We start from the raw sequence: 22,788 nt of genomic DNA on the forward strand, positions 1-22,788 counted from the left end.
TTCAATCCAATACTTGCTCCCCAGCTTCCTTCCCCTTGATATACTTGATTTAAAAAATCCATTCCATTAAAAGGTTCCAACCTGAAATATAGATTTTCTCCCCTTAGATGCCACTGAATTCCTCCAGCAGTTCATTGTTTGTTCTCTGACAGACTCTTACTTAGTTACCTGGAGGGGACTAAAATCTTCCCTCTTGCCCCTGCTGGTACAAATTTTCAGTGAATCAGCTATCACCTCCCTCCATGAGAAATGCTAAATCTTTTTATTTAAATTCACATTGGATTTCTAGTTTTTGATGCTATGGATATGTAAACTGATGCACAAGTAGATCATTCAGTCCCCAGTGCCTTCTCTGTTTAATTTTCCTGCACTAATCGCAAATCCCTTGATCCCCTTAAATCTCCAAAAATGTATTGCTCGATCAACCAGAGAGCGGAGATTTTGCACTTGGGAACAGTAGCATAGTGATTCTATTACTGAACTAGTAAGCCTGAGCCCTGCACTAAGTTCTGGGAGACGTGTGCTTGTATCTCACCACAATGGCTATGGAATTTAAATTCAGTGAAATGAACAATATAAAATATATCTGAAAACTATTATTATTAATAACCACTATGAAGTTACAAGCTTTCACTAAGTCTCAGCAGGGAAGGAGGCTGCTGTTACTCAATCTGAACTGTCTGTAATTTCATTCCCACAGCAATGTGGGCGAATGATAAGCATCCTGCAACCAAGTAGTTCCAATGGAAGCATAAGTAGATTAAGAATTGATGTCAACATCCCCTGACTGAATAGAGGAATAGAGGTGGCCTCATTTGCATTGGTCTTCAGGTATTTTTTTTTCCTTCTGTTCACAGTCAGCGTCCGATATTTGAAAAATGACGGGAAGCCGCAGGTGACCACATTTCACAATGTCCACCTGGCTGATGGGAAGCGTCACGCTGTCCTACTTCAGATAAAGGGGTTGCAGGGTGGGCCTGCATCAGCTGAACTCTATGTTGACTGCGCGCAGGCGGGTTCAGCTCACAACCTGCCACCACTCTTCACAAGGATGCCACAGAGTGCAAATTCCATTGAAATCCGAACTGCCCACAGGAGAGCACAGGTATGAGTAAAGAAAACATGACCAACTGGAAGTAATACATTTTAATTCCACAGGTTATGGGGATAGTGTAGTTTACAATATAATTTGAAAGATTTAAGTGTTCTCGGTTAAAGACATTTCTTTTAATTTAAAGCAAAGGTTGGTGATAGAAAACTGTCTCAAAAACTGGTACTATTTGAATGTTATCAGGTCATATAACCATTTACAGCACAGAAACAGGCCAGTTTGGCCCGACTAGTCTATGCCAAACATCAACTCCCACCTAGTCCCACTGACCCGCATTTGGCCCATCACCCTCCACACCTCTTCCGTCCATATACCTATCCAACCTATCCTTGAATATTAACATTGATCTCGCTTCTACCACCACTGCTGGAACTTCATTCCATACCCCCTCCACCCTCTGTGTGTAGAAATTCCTCCTTTATGTTTCCCTTAAATGTTTCCCCTTTTATTCTCAATCCATGCCCTCTTGTTTGAATCTCCCCTGCTCTCAGTGGAAAAAGCCTATCCATGTTGACTCACTCTGTCCCGCTTATAATTTTGAATACTTCTATCAAATCACCCCTCAACCTTCTACGCTTCAAGGAATAAAGTCCCAGCCTGCTCAACCATTCCCTATAACTCAAACCCTGAAACCCCAACAACATTCTCATAAACCTCCTCTGGACTCTCTCTATACTGTTTATATCCTTCCTGTAATTCGGCGACCAAAACTGCACACAATATTCAAAATTTGGCCTCACCAATGCATTATACAACTTCAACATAACATCCTGACTCCTGAGTTCTATACTCTGATTGATGAAAGCCAACATACTAAATTCCTTCTTCACCACCCTATCCACATGTAATTCAACTTTCAGAGAATTATATACCATGACTCCTAAATCCCTTTGTTCTACTGCACTCCTCATTTGTCATTTTGATTTCATTTATGACATTCATGTAACCCATGTTTTGATTAAAGGAGGAACTGTTTTATCTGACATGATGATCTAGAAATTTTATTCCAATTTACATTTGTTGACTGGTTTCTTGTGGGTCAGATGGAATGGGAAGGAAGTGTGTGTTCATTCCATGCTGAAAGGGTACCAAATGCCAATTGGGAAATTCCATGGATGTCTAGAGGACTATAAGGTAATTTCATCTTTAAGTAAGAGAGCATGGGTTTGATTGAATTTTTGAATATTCCCTAAACATTGTAAGGCCTTGTTCTAGGATGCACTGTGCAATTGGTCTGCCTTGTGATGAAGTCATCCCAAAAACTTTTGTGCCAACAGGCATCCATTATAAAAGGTTTATCTATGTGTTAAGAACTGATATGATCTGTAGACTGTTGGTCAAATGTGGCTTAAGTCTAACCCCAAGCAACAATGTTATGCTGGCTCTGCTTTCGAGCCCTGGATTGTCAGATGGATCCCTCTTTATAGCTGGAAGATTAGGGGAGCAGCGTAGAGATCAAGAATGTCTGGGTTAAGGATAACATTGAACTAGAAGCCTCACCCATGTGCCTTTTCAAATCACAATTCTCCTCTTTTCATTTCACTGAGCAGCAAAATGCTGGGTACCCTCTGCCAGCAAACAATGTCTAAGATTTGACATGCTGCAGTCATAACCAGCCTCAAACGATTTCATAAAGGTGGCCATTATGTCAGATTCATTGTAGCTTTTTCGCACAAAGACATTACTGCAGTGAGCCTCTTGCTTAATGGTTCAGTGCTTTAGAATGAAAGTAATCAAGGCCCTGGTGGTCCAAGAGAGATGACTGCCTCACTGCCCAGATTAATAGAGAAAGGCTTCAGATTGCTCTCCCTCCCTGTTCTACCTACTCAGGGTCATGGATGTCGCATCAGGCAGCTTCACCTCATGGACTACCAGCTCCCTTTTACTGTGTACCAGGCTTCCATCTCATCTTTATTGCGGAATTTAGCTGGCATGTAAGGCCTTGTTTCCAGATGGTCCTGTTCAATTCATCTGACCTGTAATGGAGTCATCCAAGGACATTATAAAAGCTTCTTCCATTGATAGGGTACTGAGCTGATCTGAGTAGATCAAATTGTGGCTCAATCCTGACCCCAGGGAACAATGTCATGCTGGCTCTGTTCTATGGATGGACTGGCGAGTCTCCCCTTTATAGATGGAAGACCTCAAATCAGTTGTGACTAGGTGAACAATGGTATGGAATGAGGGGCCCTTTCACCATGCTTTCTATGTTCCAAGCTGCCACCTGAAACTTCACATTGCTGACATGCTCATGCAGTGCTCCTGCACTAGTTCAGAGAGTGACATGAAATGTGTCTTCTGGTTTTGTGTTTGAAACTCTCACTGTACACTCTAGAGAATGCATTTCAAGTCCATCGCACCACCTGAGCATCAAGATGAAGAGCATGAGTGATTTTGACAGCTCCCAAGGTGACAGCATCCAAAGACGAGTCCAACTGTGGCTCACAGAAACTTCCTAACACACCATATTCACTGTTTTCACTAGACTAGGTGTCTAGTGCATGTGTCAGCAGAGTGGGCTGTGCAGAGCAGGCATCCTAATCTCACCTCCGCTCTAGTGCTCTGACTCTAGACAACAATCATTATGTGAATCTGAATTTTTATCCAGTGACAAATATATTTTATTCAATGATAAAGATGTCCATGAAAGGATTTGAAAGGTTACGCATGATAATGTCTATGTATATTGTGGACATGATTTTATATAAACTGTTGGCAGAGATTCCTGCACACATTTTGAAAAATCAGTGCGGATTTTATGTGTGGATTGATTACCAAGTTCAAGTTTATTTATCACCCAATTGTACCAATGCAACCCACGAAACCTGTTCTCCAGCCCACGGGGCACAACAGTGCAAACACACATACAGATAGATGATACATATACACAGTACATATGTACATGTATTAAAATAAATAGTAGGGCCTTGGAGAGTAGTTTTACGAGTCCAACAGTATTTCAGCATTCTCATTGCCCGTGAGAAGAAGCTATTCTTCAGCCTGGCGGTTCTGGCTCTGATACTCCTGTATCTCTTTCCCGATGGGAGTAGCTGGAAGATGTTGCATGTGGGGTGTTAGGGGTGATCGCTGATTTTTCCAAGCCCGCTTTAAACCATGATCTCGGTAAATCACATCAATGGGAGGGGAGGAAAATGTCAGTGATCCTCTCCGTCGCTTTTATGGTCCTGTAGGTAGACCTCCGATCCGATGCTCTACAGGAGTGGTCTTCAAACTTTTTCTTTCCACTGACATACCACCTTAACTAATCCCTATGCCATAGGTGCTCTGTCATTAGTAAGGGATTACTTAAGAAGGTATGTCAGTGGAAAGAAAAAGTTTGAAAACCACTGTTTTAATCGTACCTAATTGACTCGTTATGTGCACCATTTCATAACTCCAAAAGAAATGGGCCCATGACAATTTTTCTCAAGCAAAATATTTCAGTAACAATTGGGTCTAGAGCAGTGGTTTTCAACCTTCCCTTCCCACCCACATCCCATTTTAAGTAATCCCTTACTAATCACAGAGCACCTATGGAATAGGGATTACTTAAGATGGTATGCGAGTGGAAAGAAAAAGGTTGAAAACCATTGTTCTACAGTAACCATACAACAGTTACTGTTATGCAATCAGCCAAGATGCTCTTGATAAAACTCTTGTAGAAAGTTGACAGAATGGTGGCCAGTAGCTTTGCCCACCTCAGCCTTTTAAGGAAATGGATTTTCCTGACAAATGAGGAAATGTTATGTGTCCAGGATATGTCACTACTAAAGTGGAATTTGAGGAACGTGGTGCTCGCCACTCTCTCCACTGCTGAGCTTTTAATGTTGTGGAGGGAGGTTGTCCATGGTCCTCCTGAAGGTTGATTATATTATCATCCCTGGTTATGTAGTTCATTTGCCAATGCATTTGAATGTTAAATTACCAACCTATGAATAGAAGACAGACATGATGTATTTGTATTTAGGATCAGGACACTCTAAGATATCTGGTAGTAGTGAAACTTGGACTCTGATTTTGAAGACGTCTCTTGCTATCAAGAACCAAGTGTCTGGGTATCAAGTGCTGGAGAGTTGGGGTCCAGGCTACTGATAACCCCTCTCATTCTTATAAACTCCAGTGAGAGCAAGCACAAATAATTTGACCTTGCATCTTCATCCCAGGAATCATTCCTGTGAACTTCCTTGGCCTGCATGGTATCAGAATGACTCCAGTCGCAACAACTCATGAAATGTCGGAGGTTGAGGAGTTACCCTTAAAGTAATACAGGAAGTCATGAGAAGCGTGGAAAAAGTGAATGCTCACAGATATTTCCCCATAGTAGATGATTCTCGAGCCAGAGGGCACAGGATTAAAGTTAAAGGGGGATATTTAAGAGGGAGCTGAGGGGCAACGTTTAGTCCATACCTGGAATGAGCCATCAGGAAGCTATAGAAATGGGCACAACTATAAGGTTCAAAAATATTTAGACCGATAGATGGATAAGAAGGGTGTAGAAGGATATGGAAATGCAGACAAATGAGACTAGCCCAAAATGTCATCTTGGTGGATATGGAGGAGTCAGGCCAAATGGCTTATTCCATGCTGTATGATTCTTCACATGGTGTGCAAGGACAAGATAAGGGAGGCGTCTTGCCATTACATTTGAACAACACTGGAGGGGAGTGGCTGCCACCAATGTGGAATTTCATAAATGCAAAAGAGAAACAGTAGACTTCACTGACTCATGCACTTTGTATTAATAGGGTCAAGAAGCTTGATACACTGAGCATAATGTGAACAGCTTATGCACATTAGAAATCAAAGAACTTTGAAAATCTGTCATAGGCCTAACTCTGAAATTTGATAAGCAGTTGTTGATCTGAAAGTTTGTCTTGGTTCCACTTTTCTTCGCGACCCCCAGAACCCTTAATTCACCAATCGCAACCTTAATTATTATATTCAATGATGCTTTAGTTATCAAAAGGCTGTGGTAAATTTCGTCATTAATGTCTACTTTCACTGACAAATGGCTTCCAAAATGTGGGGAGTAAGCCCAGTGGCCCAGGTCTCATCATTGATCTGTATTATTGTGTTGTTCAGCATTGTATAGCAGGAAAGCTGGCAGAGACTGAGGGAAGTCCCTCAAACAACAGATGGGGCTAAAATGACAAAGTGCACAATGGTTTTAATGGTGTATTTAGAGAACAAATGTAGCTATGTACATTGAGGCAAATGTATAGATTTGACTGACATGGGTGAGAAAAGACAATGTTTTTCTTTTTTTGTAAATAATTTATAGTGAATAAAGTCTACGTTTGATTAAAAAATAAGTAGGGCATGCTGGTTTTGGTTTGTAGTTGCTGAATGTCCGGCCCATTCTCCCAGTAAACAAATGGATGTTAGCTTGCTGTGTGGGCTCCAAGCATGCACAAGTGTAAATGTCACTCATGTGCAGCAGATGACTGACCGAGAATAGAGTAAGCTTGCATAAGGAGTTGGATTGACAAATTTCAGATTTGTCCTTTGGGTTAGTTCCAGTCTGATGGGAAGCTCGATGGAGGAGAAGTGTGGCTAAGAGAAGTGCCATGGGAATGGCACATCCTTGCGTAACCCCATTCTGCAGTGCTTTGAGTTTTTCTCTGCTGTGGACTCATTGGTTAAGATCATGCTTTGCACCTAGATGGCGTAGGATAGAGCGGAATTTTTGCATTTGGCAAAATATTTAGCAGAATACAAGGATCTTTCTCAACTGATGGTCATAGAATTATACAGCACAGAAATGTTCAAGTCCAAGACAGCCTTTTCCCCCATTTATATCAATGTCTATTTGTTTGTGTTAGGTCCATCATCTTTCATGCCTGAACAATTCACATGGTTTTCTTAATGGTTAAATGTTGTGATAGTGCCTGACTCCACCACCAGATTACAGATTCCACTGGGAAAATGATAATTCCTCTTTAATCCACGCAAAAGCACCTACCTCTCACCTCTGCCCAGTTGTCTTAAGCACCCCACCCCCCCACCCCGAACCCAGCACGGTAAAAAGATTCTTAATATCAATTCTATCTCTCCTTGTTAGAAATTTCTATCAGGTCACCCTTTAGGCTCATCTGCTTGGGGAAAAACAAACCCATCCAATCTGCTCCCTCCTTGAAATTGAAATCCTCCAAGCTCAGCAATATCCTGCAGAATCTCTGCACTCCTTCCAGCACATACACCTTCATATATTGTGATCACCAGAAAAATCTGTCAGGAGTGGCCTAACCCTTTCTATAAAGTTCAAACAGTTTCCCTGCTCTTACCTTCTGCCATGGCTGATGAAGGTAAATACTCCATATGTCTTCTCAATTACCCACTCATTCTGTGCTGCCACTTACAGGGATCTATGGAATGGAATCCCTGAAGTTCCTCTTTTCATCAATACTCTTCAGATCCCATCCATTTACAGTACATGTCGTACCTTCATTTCCTCTCTCAAAATTCAATACCATGCCCTTGTAAAAATTAAAATCCACCCGCCATTGTTCTGCTCAACTTTGCAGCTAATCTACAGCAGGTTCAATTTAATTTTTTTAGATATACAGCATAGCAACGGACCCTTCCAGCCCACTAGTTTGTGCCGCTCAATTTACACCCACGCCTGGTGTGTTTCGAACAGTGGGAGGAAACCAGAGACCCCAGGGAAAACCCACATAGACTTGGGGAGAATGTACAAATTCCTTACAGACAGCGCGTGATTCAAATCCCAGTTCCGATCACTGGCGCCGTAAAGGCGTTGTGCTAACCGCCACGTCAACCGTGCTATGGCTTTAGAAAACTCTCCTTGTGATTTATGACATGACCAATTTTTTGTATTACTGAACATTCATATCCAAGTTGTTCATGTTTGTCCCAAACATTCTCGCACTGTCTCTTGTGGAACACTTCTGGTCATTCACTTCCAATTAGAGAGACAATCGTGCACCACCACCTTCTGCCTCCTATTACTGGAACAGTTTTGAACCACTTTGCCAACTTGCCCTCGATCTTTGAGTCTATGACACTTACTGGATTTTTCTTGGAGCTGAAGTGCAGTGAGGCAGTGACGGAATTGCTATTATTAACCTTTGGTTGAAAATTATATAGAAAATTTTAGTAAAGGGATTTTGTGGGTGGGACAGGGACCCGACAGACACATAATTCTGTGAGATGGCAGGTCTTTCAGAGACACAGAGTCTGGAAAACAGAGCAATCAAAATGAGAATTGATTGGTTCATTCAATTGCTGGAACAATAGTGTTTGCTAATGTGAAGCACCTGTGTATACAAAGAGGACTTTTGATTCAATGACCAGCAGACAGAGAGGAGTCATTTTGCTTTTGAATTATAATTATGAAGTGGTTTGAAGAAACTTCAAAGACAGCAATGAGGTCATGTCATGTGATTTCGACACTCCAGAAAAGACATCTTTAATATTGCACCCAAGAAACATCTGAAGGCAGAAATTGCAGAGATATACTCAGGAGAGGGTCTCTTATTGTGGGAGATGCATGAAATCAGTGGCAGGAAGAGTCACTTCAGCTGTATCTTTGAAAAGAGGACAGTTTCACTGTGTCCATTTTTACATGCTCACTTCGTGTAACCCTTGCCGAGGTTTGGGAAATCATTGCGGAAGAAAACACAATTTCTGAAACCTCTATGCAAGAGAGGGAAATCATTTGTATGAAGAAATAATTCTCTGAAAACAAACCTACAAGAATTTTGTGAATTTTGAGAAGTCTGATGCCTCACACTTGATCCATAATTACTTTTCTTTCTTTGGCTTGGCTTCGTGGACGAAGATTTATGGAGGGGGTAAAAGTCCACGTCAGCTGCAGGCTCGTTTGTGGCTGACAAGTCTGATGTGGGACAGGCAGACACGGTTGCAGCGGCTGCAGGGGAAAATTGGTTGGTTGGGGTTGGGTGTTGGGTTTTTCCTCCTTTGCCTTTTGTCAGTGAGGTGGGCTCTGCGGTCTTCTTCAAAGGAGGTTGCTGCCCGCCAAACTGTGAGGCGCCAAGATGCACGGTTTGAGGCGATATCAGCCCACTGGCGGTGGTCAATGTGGCAGGCACCAAGAGATTTCTTTAGGCAGTCCTTGTACCTTTTCTTTGGTGCACCTCTGTCACGGTGGCCAGTGGAGAGCTCGCCATATAACACGATCTTGGGAAGGCGATGGGAAGACTCTGAGTTTCAACACAAAGCTGACTGAACTCTAAAAATTGATTCTTTTTACAATCGTGCCTAAACTGTATACATTTGTGCATTGTAGGGTTAAGTTAGAGCTATGATTAGAGTTAAGTAAGGAGTGTTATGTTATTAAAAGTTATTAATAAAAATTATTGATTTGAATATACCATTGTCTTGGTGAATTTCTATTGGTCCATTGTGTCTTTAGATGGTAGAGTGTCCAAATCAATTCACAGAGCAGCTCCTCAGCCACTGTCGGAGGCAGTTGAGGAGAACCCTGGCAATGACTTTGTCTGTGGCAGACAGCAGCAAGATATCACTGTAGTCACTGCAAACAATTTCATCTCCATTTCTGGTCAAGGCTCAAACATCTCTGAGGAATCCTGCCATGTCCACCTCTTCGCATACTAGGAGATGAGGTTGTAGCTTTCTGTCCATCACATTTATCATCTGTTCATCAGGCCCATTGTTGGTTTTTAAGCATTGAAGCTGATCAGGATGGTTTGCTGAGAGATGAAGGCCTGGAAATACTCAGCAGATCTGAAAGAAACAGAATTCACATTTGAGGTCAATAACCCTTCATCAAATGATGGTCCTTGGCCATCAAAGCAGGGTTGCACAAGATCACAAGATAAAGGAACAAAAGTAGGCCATTAGCCCATTCAGTCTGCTCCACAACTCCACCCTAGGCTAAACTGTTCTCACATCTAGTTCCAAATTCTGGCCTTTTCCCCATACCCCTTGATATCCTGACTAATTAGATACCTATCAATCTCCTCTTCAAAAATCACCAGTGATCAGGTCTCCACAGCTGTATGTGGCAACAAATTCCTCAAATCCATGACCCCCTCTGGCTAAATAAATTTCTCCTCATCTCTGTTTTAAATGGGTGCCTTCTAATTCTAGGGCTCTTGTCCTGGATTTACCCCAGGGAAAACATCTTATTCACATCTACTCTGTCCAATCCTTTCAGCATTCAAAAAGTTTCTATGAGATCCCCTCTCATTCTTCTATACTCCAACGAATACAATCCAAGAGCCGTTCAACATTAGCCCTTGCATTCTAGGAATCATCCCGGTAAATCTTCGCAGTACTCTCTCCAAAATCATTACACCCCTTCTAAGATAAGGAGCCCAAAATTGCATACAGTCCTCCAAATGAAGTCTCACCAGCACCCCATAGAGCCTCATCAACATCTCTTTACTCCTATACAATATTCCTCTTGAAATGAATGCCAACATAGCATTTCTTCCTTTACTTTCAATCCAACCCGGTGGATGGACCTCATGTACATGAAAGAATATGACTGGTAAGTCCACGTGAAGATGAGTGGTATTGTCGGGGATTGTTCAGTATCAACAGGAAAAATATTAATGAGCTGACAATTTAGGCGGACCAATAGCAGATGTAATTTAACCCCGAAAATGGGAGAAACTCTTGGCTGTACACAACATGAATGAAGATTAATCTCATCAATGTCCACCTCTGCCACAAACATAGGTTTCATCACTATGGTTCAAGTTCATGTCTCGTAGTGTGAGAGGTATGATCAGCATTGGGAATATGTTCACATCTGAGAAGGTTGCATGTTGAATGAAAGCACATCACTATCAAGTATTTGTGTAGAAGTCTAATTCTCAGTGCAAGTGGTGCTGTGTCTGGAGTCCACTAAGTGATCTAAAGACTGGGATATTGAATAAATCTTGATACCCACTAATCCAGGATTAATATTCCACCAAAATCCTTTTCCAATATTGAGCTGTCTGAAAATGAATGGATGACTTCCAACTCATTTATATAGATTAGGCACTTATTTCCTGCTTGTTAAGATACCAGACTGCTTACCATGGGTGCACTCTGATGGGGTAGTTTAATTTGCAGCAGACAGCTGCTATTCATTTTAACAAGGTTTTCCACGTGGGCAGTAATCATGAGTAATTACCTCTGGAAACATAACTCCAGGAACTCACGGTCTGGATGTCAGAAACAGATTCCCATGTTGTTTCTTATTTTTAATAGGTTATAAATAATGATATGAGAAGTGAATAGTAATTTGTTGATTACTATTTCCAGATGGTAGATTTGGATTAGAAACATTCAAAATGACAAAAGGCTGAAGAACATACAAGATAGATTAAATCATATTAGCAAAGTTCAAGTAGTTTATTAACATCATTTAAATCTTGACGTCAAGACCAATTTTTATAAGATTACAGCCATTACTCAGCTCAGTCAGTGAATGTGAACTGACAGTGACAGGTGGTAGCTGATTCAGAAGGTCCCTTCCTGAGACTGGAGCACAGACATCAATGCTAACATTCCCATGTTGTTTTGGGGAGTGCAGCAGGAGTGTGGCGACAGTAAATCATGTTTCGTTAAAGCAAGGCCCCGTCTCAAGCAGATGTGCAAGATCTTGCGAATGTTATTCCCAATGATCTGGACAATATTTCTCCCTCAAGCAACAGCACTAAAGCAGATTTATCTGAGTGTTGCCACATAATGCTTCGGGAACCTACCTGTGAACAAAGGGCTGTGATGCTTCCTACTTTACATTCCGCGATTGTCAAAGACATTTTATAAATAAATAAATGTCCCTCAAATTTTTCCATATGACGGTGCCTGCCCCTAGAATATACAGAGAAAACTCTGGTATACAGCACCTATCGGGATTGGTAGATGCCAGATAAGTGAATTTTCCCTTTGCTTGAGATTGTGATTGGCAAACTAATGGTGAGGCACACATATTTTAAACTTATGTATTTTTTGACGATTTACTTTCTGCAATTTTCTGCAATTTTCTTACTGGTTGCTTGAATTCTGGATAAGGGGGATTTTGCTGTAACATGGAGCTTTCAAATATCTTGACGGAAACATAAAAGGTACTACATAAATTCAGTAGTTTCTTTCCTTTGACAACTCAACACTATGCAGCACTTGCAGTGGATTTTCAAATGGACTTTGTGTTAGTCAATGTCTTTACTTTGAGCCATGTAACTTATTTTACATCACAAATACTAAAGCATTAAAGAAAATCCAATCACTATATTCATTGGCAGGTGCACCACAAATGTCATCTTTAACGCCATTTCCCTTTCCATTGCTGGAGTGGGGGGCGGTGGTGCATATTGAATATTTGTAGGTTGCTTGCCCACAACTCAATTTAAGTATCATTTCAAAATCAAGGTGAGCAGAGCATCACTTTTTTCATACACCATGTAGTTGCAGGATGAATCTTTTTGATGTGAAACTGCATGACATCAGAACACGACTGGCTGAATGAACAGCTCTTGGCTGTACTCGTTGGAATACAGAAGAATGAAGGAGGGCCTCATAGAGACATTTTGAATGCTGAAAGGCCTAGATGTGGCAAAGTTGTTTTCCATGGCATGGAGTCTAGGACAAGAGGGCACAACTTCAGGACAAAAGGGCATCGATTTAAAACAGAGATTCAGAGACATTTCTTTAGTCAGAGGGTTGGGATTCTGTGGAACTTATTGCCACAGCTGGCTGTAAAAGTGAGGGCATTGGGTATATGGACAGGTATTTGATTAATCAGGGCATCAAGGGTCACGGGGAAAGGCTGGGGAGTGGGGCTGGAATGACGCAGTGGATTCGATGGGTCAATTGGCCTACTTCTGTTCCTATATCTTGTGGTCTTGTTAAGTACCCCTAGAGCAGTGGTTCTCAATTTTTTTTCCAATAACATGCCACCTTAAGTAATCCCTTACCCACCGCAGATCACCTATGGCATCCTTGCCACAGGTGCTCCGTGGTGAGTAAGGGATTACTAAAGGTGGCATGTTATTGGAAAAAAAGGTTGAGAACCACTGCCCTAGTTTGAGCTCCCCTCACACTGCTTCATCTCCTTTCCCACCCACTTCCCCATATCTTTGACTCTGTGATGCAGAAATCCTGACCAACAAACATGTGGTTCGTGAAGTCTGACTGGTGTCCACTGTTCAACAGCTTCATATTGCTGAATTGTGAAGTGGTTGAAGAAGACCATCGAGTCCTGTCCCTTATCTACCAGAGTAGCTCTCTAGTTCCACCTAGTGGCCACTTTGCGTTGTCCTACAAATTGTACTCTGTAATACATTTATCCAATTCTCTTGTGAAGGCCATGGTGGATCCTGCTTTCATCACAACTAAACTCATATAAAGAAATCCCCCAGCTAATTTCCTTCAGGTTAAAAAAAAAGGGAAAGACAAGAACTGCAGATACTGGAATCTATGAGCAACCAATGAGAAGCTGGAAAGACTCAGCAGGTCATGCAGCGTTCATAGGAAGCAAAGTTTCAAGCCTAGGCCCGTTGTTGAGGTATGAGCAAAAAAGTAGGCAGGTACCTAAATAAAAAGGTGTGGGGGGAGGGAAGAAGAAGCAGGGCGAGGAGAACAGGCCAACAGGCAAGAGGTCATGGTGGATATGGTCGGAGGGCAGAGATAAAAAAGCTGAGAAGTGATGGGCAGAGGTAGCTCTCTGAATGGAGAGGGAAGGGGATGGAAAGTTGGAGGAAAGGAGACGGAAAGGGGAAGAGAGAGAGAGGGGCAGGGGAGGGGCCTAATGGAAATTGGAAGTTGATGTTAATCATCTGGTTGGAGGGTACCCAGATTGAATATTAGATGCTATTCCTCAAATTTGTGGGTGGCCTCGGTTTGATTGCACATGAGGCCATGAGAGACATGCCAGTATGGGAATGGGGCACGGAATTGTAATGGTTGTGTGGTGGAACACAATACCTCAGGCATAACCTTGCTGGACTGGCAATCCGTGACTGTGAAGGGTACGATGAGGCAATGGCCCTACTGCGATGGCAATACGGAGCCCCAGTGATTGCCATGTCTGCTCACTACCCGACGCCAGGGCCCTGGGGTGAGGCTGTGGGTGCACGGATGTGATTGTAGTGACCTAACAAGAGGAACTCATTCGCAATGGCCTAGTTGCAGGCTTCTGCTCCCATCCCAGGCAGCGACTCCTGGAGAAGGGCGACCAGTTGTGCAGATAGTCCCATCACTGGAGAAAGCCCAAAAGAACGCAAAGGCCTACTCAGCAGGCCACACAGCTACCAGGTGGGGAGAACAGGAGATGCCATCTTGGGACTTGGGGACCCTGATGGCTGCTGCACCACCAAGCATGAGGTACAACTACTGCGGCTAGGGCAAACATCCGTGGAAGTACTGTCTGCCCCATAGTGTGACCTGCTCAAACTGCCAGAGGAAGGAGCACTACTCAAAGGCATGCCGCTTTAAACCCCACTCTAGCAGTGCCGCGTATGGCATCTTGGGCTGACCCTCTTCGTCATCATTTCCGGTAACTGAGAACAGAACATCCAGAACAGGAGCGCGATGACATGGGCAACATCACATCTAGCTTCTCTTCCAGACTCCACCATTCCAACTATATAGAAGCAGCGACTTGGACAATGAGTTGATGTTGGCCTCCATCATGTTGGACCAGAGCACGCCACACCAGCTGGGGTGATCGATGATGACATTGAGGTAAATGGGCACACCATAGGCTAACTGTTTGACACAGGGAGCACAGAGAGTTTCATACACCTGGGCACGGCCAAACGTTATTCCCTGATGGTTTCCATGGAGAAGTGCAAAGTAGCGCCAGCCTCCAAATCTCTCCATGGAAATCAGTGGGTGTTTCTCCGTCACCCTAACCTTGAGGGACACAAAATATAAAAACATCAAATTACTGGTGATGCCCCATCTCTGCACAACCGTCATTCTGGGGCTGGATTTAAGACTATGCTGATGCAGTTTGACAGACAGGTCAATAATAACCAGTTCCTGGAGGGCCCGCCCGTCCTCTCAAATGTGCCCAATCACATACTGGAATGCCGTGCAGGGCATCCAACCTGTGCGTTGGCCACCCTCCAGGACCCTCTGCCCTCTCTGTTCTAAACCCTCGCCCAAGACTGCAAATCAGTTGCCACAAACAGCAGGCGATACAGCCCGGGGACAGGGAATTCATAAAAACGGAAGTGGGGCGACTGCTGGGGGTGGGCATAATAGAACCCAGTAAGACCCATAATAGAACCCTGGAGGGCACAAATGGTGGTGGTGAAGAGAGGGGAGAAGCACCTTATTAGATGCCTACCTCCTTCCCTGCATAGCTGACATGGTGAATGAGATTGCCCAGTTCAGGAACTTCTCAACCATAGGCCTCAAATCGACATACCACCAAATTCCGATTCGCCTGGAAGAGCAGCCTTGCATGGAATTTGAGGCAAACAGCCACCCCTATCACTTCTTGCGGGTCCCATTCGGCTTCACAAACGGGGTGTCAATGTTCCAAAGGGAGATGGATCGCATGATGGATGACGATAAACTAAAAGCTACTTATCCCTATTTGGATAATGTCATCATCTGTGGCGGGAACCAGGAGAAACACAACGCAAACCTGCAGAGGATTCTGGCCAGCACCAAATCCCTCAGCCTCACGTACAATAAGAAAAAGTGCATGTTTAGCACCAAGCGGCTGGCAATCCTGGGGTACGTAGTGGAGCATGGCGTCATCACCCCCAATCCCGAGCACATGCGTCCCTTCTGGAACTTCCTCTGCCCCAGACCCCCCAAGGCTTTAGAAAGGTGCCTGGGGTTCTTCTCGTACTATACCCAGTGGAACCCCAACTATACAGACAAGGCCCAACCCCCAATGAAAACCACTACCTTTCCCTGTCAGTGGAGGCCCGCAAGGCTTTCTGGGGCATCTTGGGTGAGATTGCCAAGGTGGCGATGCAGCCATTGATGAATCCATCCCATTCTAAGTGGAGAGTAATGCCTCCAACTTCGCCCTGGCCACCACACTGAGCCAAGCAGAGGCAGGCCAGTGGCATTTTTTCTCCTGAACCCTCCAAAGCCCCAAACTCAGGCTCTCCACCATTGAGAAGGAGGCACAGGCTGTAGTGGAGGCTATGCATCACTGGAGACACTATTTGGCCGGCAGACCATTCACCCTTCTGACAGTTCAGAGAACTGTCGCTTTCATGTTTAATAACAAACAGCGGGGGGGAAATTAAAAATGACAAGATCATGAGGTGGAGAATGGAGCTCTCCACCTATAATTACGAGATCTTGTACCAGCCGGGCAATCTCAAGAGCCACCCGATGACCTGTCCAGGGGGAAACTTCACCAGGGTGCAAGTAGATCACCTCTAAGGCCTCCACGATAGCCTCTGCCACCCCAGGATCACAAGGCTCTACCATTTTTTGAGGGCCCATAACCTCCCCTGTTCAGAGGAGGAGGTCAGGGATCTGACCTGCAATTGCTTGGTCTGTGCAGAAAGCGGCCAAACGTTATTCTCTTACGGCGCCCCCGGCGAAGTGCAAAGTAGTGCCAACCTCCATCTGGAGAGAGCTCAGCTCATCAAGGCCACTCACCCCTTCGAACATCTCAGTATAGACTTCAAGGGGCCCCTCTCATCCATGAATCGAAATGTCTACTCCCTGAATATCGTGGATGAGTACTCACCTTTTCCATTCGCCATCCCCTGCCCTGACATGACCACATCCACGGTCATTAAAACACTCCACACCTGTTCGGATACCCCAGTTACGTTCACAGTGATTGGAAGTCTTCATTCATGAGAGAGAAATTACAGCAATACTTCCTTTCCAAGGGCATACAACCAGCTATAACCCCCGCAGGAACGGGCAAGTGGAAAAGAAGAACAGAACGATCCTTTGGACCCTCAAGTCGAAAGGGATGCCTGTCTCTCAGTGTCAAGAAGTCCTTCCAGAAGTGCTGCCCTCCACCAGGTCCCTATCTGTAGTGCGACTAACGCCTCCCCCCCATATGAAAAATTGTTCTCCTTCCCTAGGAGGTCGGGATCGGGAACCACACTGCTCGACTGGCTGACAATCCCAGGGCTGGTGCTTCTCTGTTAGCATGTTAGGACCCACAAGGAGGACCTGGTGGTCAAGGATTTGCACCTCCTACGTGCTAACCTCAGTATGATCTGGTACGGTACCCAACAGATGGAACAACACAGTGTCCATCTGGGACCTGGCTTGAGCTAGGGCCCTGGCATGGGATGTGCACCCAGTTGCCCTCGTTGTGACCGGTCGGCTCCAGAGATCACCCTGACAAGCAACAAAGTGATCCCACCACCACCACGGCTCCTCAAGCTGCCCCGCCCCACCCCTACAAACAACATCCCCACCCCATATGGAACCAGTACACATAGACATAGTTCGGCCCTCCAACACTCAGTCTGCTGAACAGGTCACCATTCTACAGGAACTGACAACACAGCCAGTGCTGCGGTGAATGCAGCGCCAGTTAAAACCACCAGATCGGCTGAACCTATGAGCTGTTATGGACTAAACGATCAGTGACAATGGACATTGCCCTGTTTCACCCCGTCAGACTTCACCCAAAGAAGGAGGGGCAAATGTGGTGGAACGCAGTACAACAGGCATGACCTCGCTGGACTGGGCAGGCTGGCCCACCATCTGTATCTGTAGCTCCCCCTGTAAGATCCCTCATAAAGGCTGATAGCCCTAGTCTCCTCCCTCCATACCTGCCTTGTACGTGAGTCAGCAGTATGTAGAGGCATGCCGAGGTTTTCAGGTTAATGAAGCCTTTGACTACTTGCTTCGTGTCTGCGGGAGGTCACAGGTTGACCACTGGGAGGTCCCTACTATTGCAGTGGACAGAGCGAAGGTGCTCAACGAAATGATCTCCCAGTCTGCGCCCAGTCTTTTTGATGTAGAGGAAGCCACAACGGGAGCACTGGATGCAGTAAATGGCCCCCACAGATACACAAGTGAAATGCTGCTTCACTTGGAAGGGGTGTTCAGAGCACCAAATAGTGATGATGAGGGAGGAGTGGTGGGCACGTGTAGCACTACCTGTGGTTATAGGAATAGGTACCAAGGGGGTGCTTAGAGGGAAGGGAACAGTGGGTGGTGGGATTACGTTGTAGGCAGCATAAATTTTGAAGGATGATATGCTGGATGTGGTGGCTGGCAGTGTGGTAGGTGAGGACAAGGACAAGAAACCAAAGCGAATTGGTCAGTCAACGTTTGGAGTCGGCACCCCTTGGTCAATCAAGGGTTCCAACCCAAAATGTTGACTGGTGCCTTCAGATGCTCACAAGAAACCTGTCCATTGTTTTGGGACAGAAACCAGTGAGGTTCACCTCCTCTCCTACAGTGTGCTTATTTACTCTACAGGAAGGCAGAGATGAAAGAGATGCAGGTGAACAGCTGGAGTGAGTCCAGCTTTTATTTGTGAGACATGCAGGAAGTTTCAGAATCTGGAATCTGGAGCAAAAACAAACCAATCTCCTGGAGGAACTCAAAGGATTAAGCAGCATCAGTGGGAGAAAAGAATTGATCAGCATTTCTGCTTGGAATCCTTCTTCAGGAATGGGTCTTGATGAAGGATTCCTACCTAAAATATTGACAATTCTTTTTCTCCCATTGATGCTGCTCAGCTCATGACCAATTATAACTTTAATTCATTGCTCTCAATTTGAAAAAAATACCATCATATGCATTTCAGTGGAACAAGGTACCATAATATTTTTCTTTTGGCAATGTATTCAGGTTATCTTTTCATGATCTTGAGCCAGATCCATTTGATGAAATCTACAATTTGCAATCACTTGGCACCATCGGGGGGCGCCATTGCGCCTTGCTGAGCCATCGTCCGGGAACAACCACATCACATGGAACAACTCAAACTTGGCCAGGACACTTTTTAATTAAAAGGGAACAAAATTTAATGGATAACTGTTAAGGAAAGAAAATCAAATCAAAGCAATAACTTGTTGGCTCCAATTTTCTCACTTCTCTCAACAGCAAGGCTGACATCAACTCGTAAAATGGGCTACTGCAACACTTCCATGTTGCTGAAGGTGATTTTTCCCCACTTTGATAATGGGGTTTGTGGTATCTCCACCTCTCACCATCCTATATCTATCTTGCTCTTGCTACTCATCCTCCAACCTCCCACTCACACTTAAATTTTGCCTTTAGCCCTTCTTTATATAAGCAGTAGTTCTCAACCTTCTTCTTTCCACCCACATACCTATGTCGTAGGTGCTGTGTGATGAGTAAGGGATGGTATGTAGGTGGAAAGAAAAAGTTTGAAAACCACTGTTTTAATCTTACCTAATTGACTCATTATGTTCACGGTTTCAGAACTCCAAAGGAAATGGGCCAATGGCAATTTTTCTCAATATTTCAGTAACAATTGGGTCTAGAGCAGTGATTCTCAACCTTCCCTTCCCACTCACATATCACCTTAAGCAATCCCTTACTAATCACCGATGGCATAGGGATTGCTTAAAGTGGTATGTGAGTGGAAAGAAAAAGGCTGAGAACCACTGATATAAGGTATATAAAATGCTTTCTGCAAATGGGGACTCCCATAGAAATTAAGGATATTCTTGATGGAAGGTAGCCTTTAACCCATATTCGTCGACCATTTTGTCCATCTGTCTCTGGAAGGCCGAGACCCCATTTGTGATACCAAAAGGGCTCCAGAACTCAAATACTGTGTAGGGGCGGTCTTCGGAATGGGTCGGTAACTTCAGGTTGATGGTCGAATAGACCCAGTAATGCACAATTTTGTTTACCATGTCCAAAATTCAAGGGAGGGGATACACATCCAGGAGTGTGAAATGATTAATTGTTAGGTATAGTTAATAACTAGCCTGGACTTGTCTCCCCCTTTCACTCCATGGGCTGCCTCTAGGCTCAATGATATTTTCTTTAAGCAGCCGCTGTGTCTTGACTCTGAGGAATTCCCAATCCCCCGCACGGTATCACCTGCTCTTTGTGGCTACTGGTTTGCAATCAGTGGAAGCAGTGGGGGGGGGGGCCTCTGTTAATATAATAATCAATATTTAGGGTGGAGAGACGCATGTGGTGTCCGGCTTTTGGGGCCCTCTGTTCCGCACCGTGATTGGAGGGAGTGGGCCAGAGTATCCATGGTCACACCACTTTTAAAGTGACACATGAAGTCCAGGCCCAGCAACACAGGATCACACAAATCCTTACAATCACAACTTACAGAATTCCCCCCTTTCACAGTTAGATGTACTATACAATACCCCTGGATCGTCACAGAGTGCAAGTGCGATGCTAGGAAAATACATTAGTCAATCGAGTACACCTTTAAGTTGTACAGCAGAGCAGTTGCAGAGTTTATAAAACTCTCAGTGGAGCCAGTGTCTACCAAAAAATCAGTCAAGTGTCCATTTACTCTCACCTCCATTGTCAAGTTATTCAATTGGTGAAGTCTTGCCTGATCCAGGTCAACTGAGGCCAGTGCTCTGGAAACCACACTGCTCCCCATGTTGATGTTGACTCTCTCATCTTGACCCGTGACCAGACAAGATGGCATCAACCTCAAAGCATGGCAAGATGGCCACCCTCCGTTTTGATCCGAGGGAGAACTAGGTGGCGTCGACCATGAGCCATGTCAAGATGGCCGTTGCTTCCCATGATACTTCCCTTCTGATGGCGGGTCTTGCCAAGAGGTTAAACAAGATGCCAATGGCAAGCAACATGGAGAGAGGCTTGGGCCGGCACTTCAGGTCTCGGGCACGGGTCGTATGTCGATTTGGGGGTCGCATATGCGGTCGCCATCTTTGGCCCTGCAGACCTTCCCCCAGTGCACTGGGTTATTGCATCCTAAGCACACGGTGTCCTTCACAGGGCGTCGAGCACAGGGGTGCTCTGCCTGTCCACAGAAAGACCATCCCCGGTTGCATGTGGCTGTAGCAGTCGGCGCAGGGTCTGCGGGGGTCCCCAGTGCCCCATTGACCTGGTCTTCCGAAAAGGCACTGCTTTCGTTCATGAGGTCATCAGCTCCTAGTTGGGCCTGTTCTAGCACTTTCGCCATCTCCAGAGTGCTGGCCTAGTCTTTCTTCCCCAACTCTAGCAGTCACTGCCTCACATACCACAACCTCACTCTTGCCACAAGGGTGTCCTGGATTTGTTGTTCCTCTCTCACCCTGGCTGTGATCGCTTCATAGTGGATTTCCTAGTCAGGGCTCACAGTAAAAGGACATAGTCATCCAGTGACTCACCTGGGCATTGCCGACGTTGAGAGAGTCGGGTCTCGCCAGTACGTCATTCTGAGACCTCATGTAGCAGGCCTTCAAGCCTTCTATGGCAGACTCATATGTTGAACAATATGGTGAATTATCAGATTATAAGATTAATTGGGATAAGAGCGAAATAATACCTTTAGCATATGTGGATTACTCATCTTGTAAACACATTGTAAAATTTAAGTGGTCTGATCGAATTAAGTATTTAGGAATTATAAAAGATGATAATTATAATCATTTATATGAATTGAATTATTTGCCTTTATTGTCTAAAATTAAATATGATTTAAATCAGTGGAAAGATTTACCAATAACCTTGATAGGACGAGTAAATTGTGTGAAAATGAATATCTTTCCCCATATACAATATCTTTTTCAGTCTGTCCTATGTAGAGTTCCCCAAAAATTCTTTAAAGATTTGAATAATTTGGTGAGGACTTTTCGATGAAAAAGTAAAATGGCAAGAGTGTCGTTGCAGAAATTGACTTGGAAATATGCTTTAGGAGAACTGCAACTTCTTCATTTTCACCATTATTATGAATCGGCACAAATGAAATTTATTAATAGAATCTTTGAAGCAGATAAATCTTTGGTTTGGGCTAAGATTGAATTGTCTCAGATTAATGAGAAGAGAATGGATCATTTTGTTTATAAATTAAATTCTCATCTTTTACAGAGTTATAATCTACCAGTGTTGAAACATTTAATGGAATTATGGAGTAAGAAAAATTATAGGTACTGAAGGCAAAATTTTGGCTAAAACTCCTTTGTATCAGAACAAACATTTTTCTTTTTCATTAAACAATCAGCTCTTGAAAATATGGGAACAAAAAGGTACTAAGTTGGTAGAGGATTGTTATGAAGCTGGGTATTTTATTTTGTTTCAAAGAATGAAGGAGAAATACAGAATTTCTTCAAATACCTTGTTTACTTATTTATCAGATTAGAACCTTACTTTTAGATAATTTTGGACATACATTACGGTTGCCTAGATTTGAACATTTACTTACTGAAGGCGGTAAGAAGGGATTTATATCTGACCGGATTGATTGTTAGGCCGAAGTCGGCCAGTCAGGAGAAGAGGGTGCGCTGCTGAGACTTGTGTTGTACCCGGTCTCTGCTGGCGACAAGGATATCGTCCAGGTAAATGAATACGAAATTCAAATCCCTGCCCACTGTGTCCATAAGGCGCTGGAAAGTTTGGGCAGCATTCTTGAGCCCAAATGGCATGCATAGGAACTCGAACAAGCCGAAGGGGATGATGATGGCCGTTTTGGGTATGTCCTTGGGGTGCACCAGGATTTGGTAATACCCGTGCACCAGGTCGACCTTGGAGAATACCTTCGCGCCATGCAGGTTGGCCGTAAAGTTTTGGATGTGAGGGATCGGGTAACGATCAAGTACTGTCGCATC

At 44.1% G+C, this 22,788-nt stretch overlaps 1 protein-coding gene across 3 annotated transcripts in view; it reads left to right on the forward strand.

The window, feature by feature from the left end:
- thbs4a (thrombospondin 4a) overlaps window positions 1–22,788 on the forward strand; it is a 156,146-nt gene that overhangs the window by 27,614 nt on the left and 105,744 nt on the right. For all 3 annotated transcript variants that reach the window (XM_069938527.1, XM_069938525.1, XM_069938535.1), the window contains exon 3: window positions 858–1,105. In XM_069938527.1, coding sequence (XP_069794628.1) covers window positions 858–1,105 — 248 coding nt within the window. The remainder of the gene's footprint in view (window positions 1–857; window positions 1,106–22,788) is intronic.

This window comes from Narcine bancroftii, chromosome 1 (assembly GCF_036971445.1).
Source record: "Narcine bancroftii isolate sNarBan1 chromosome 1, sNarBan1.hap1, whole genome shotgun sequence".
Lineage (NCBI taxonomy): Eukaryota > Metazoa > Chordata > Chondrichthyes > Torpediniformes > Narcinidae > Narcine > Narcine bancroftii.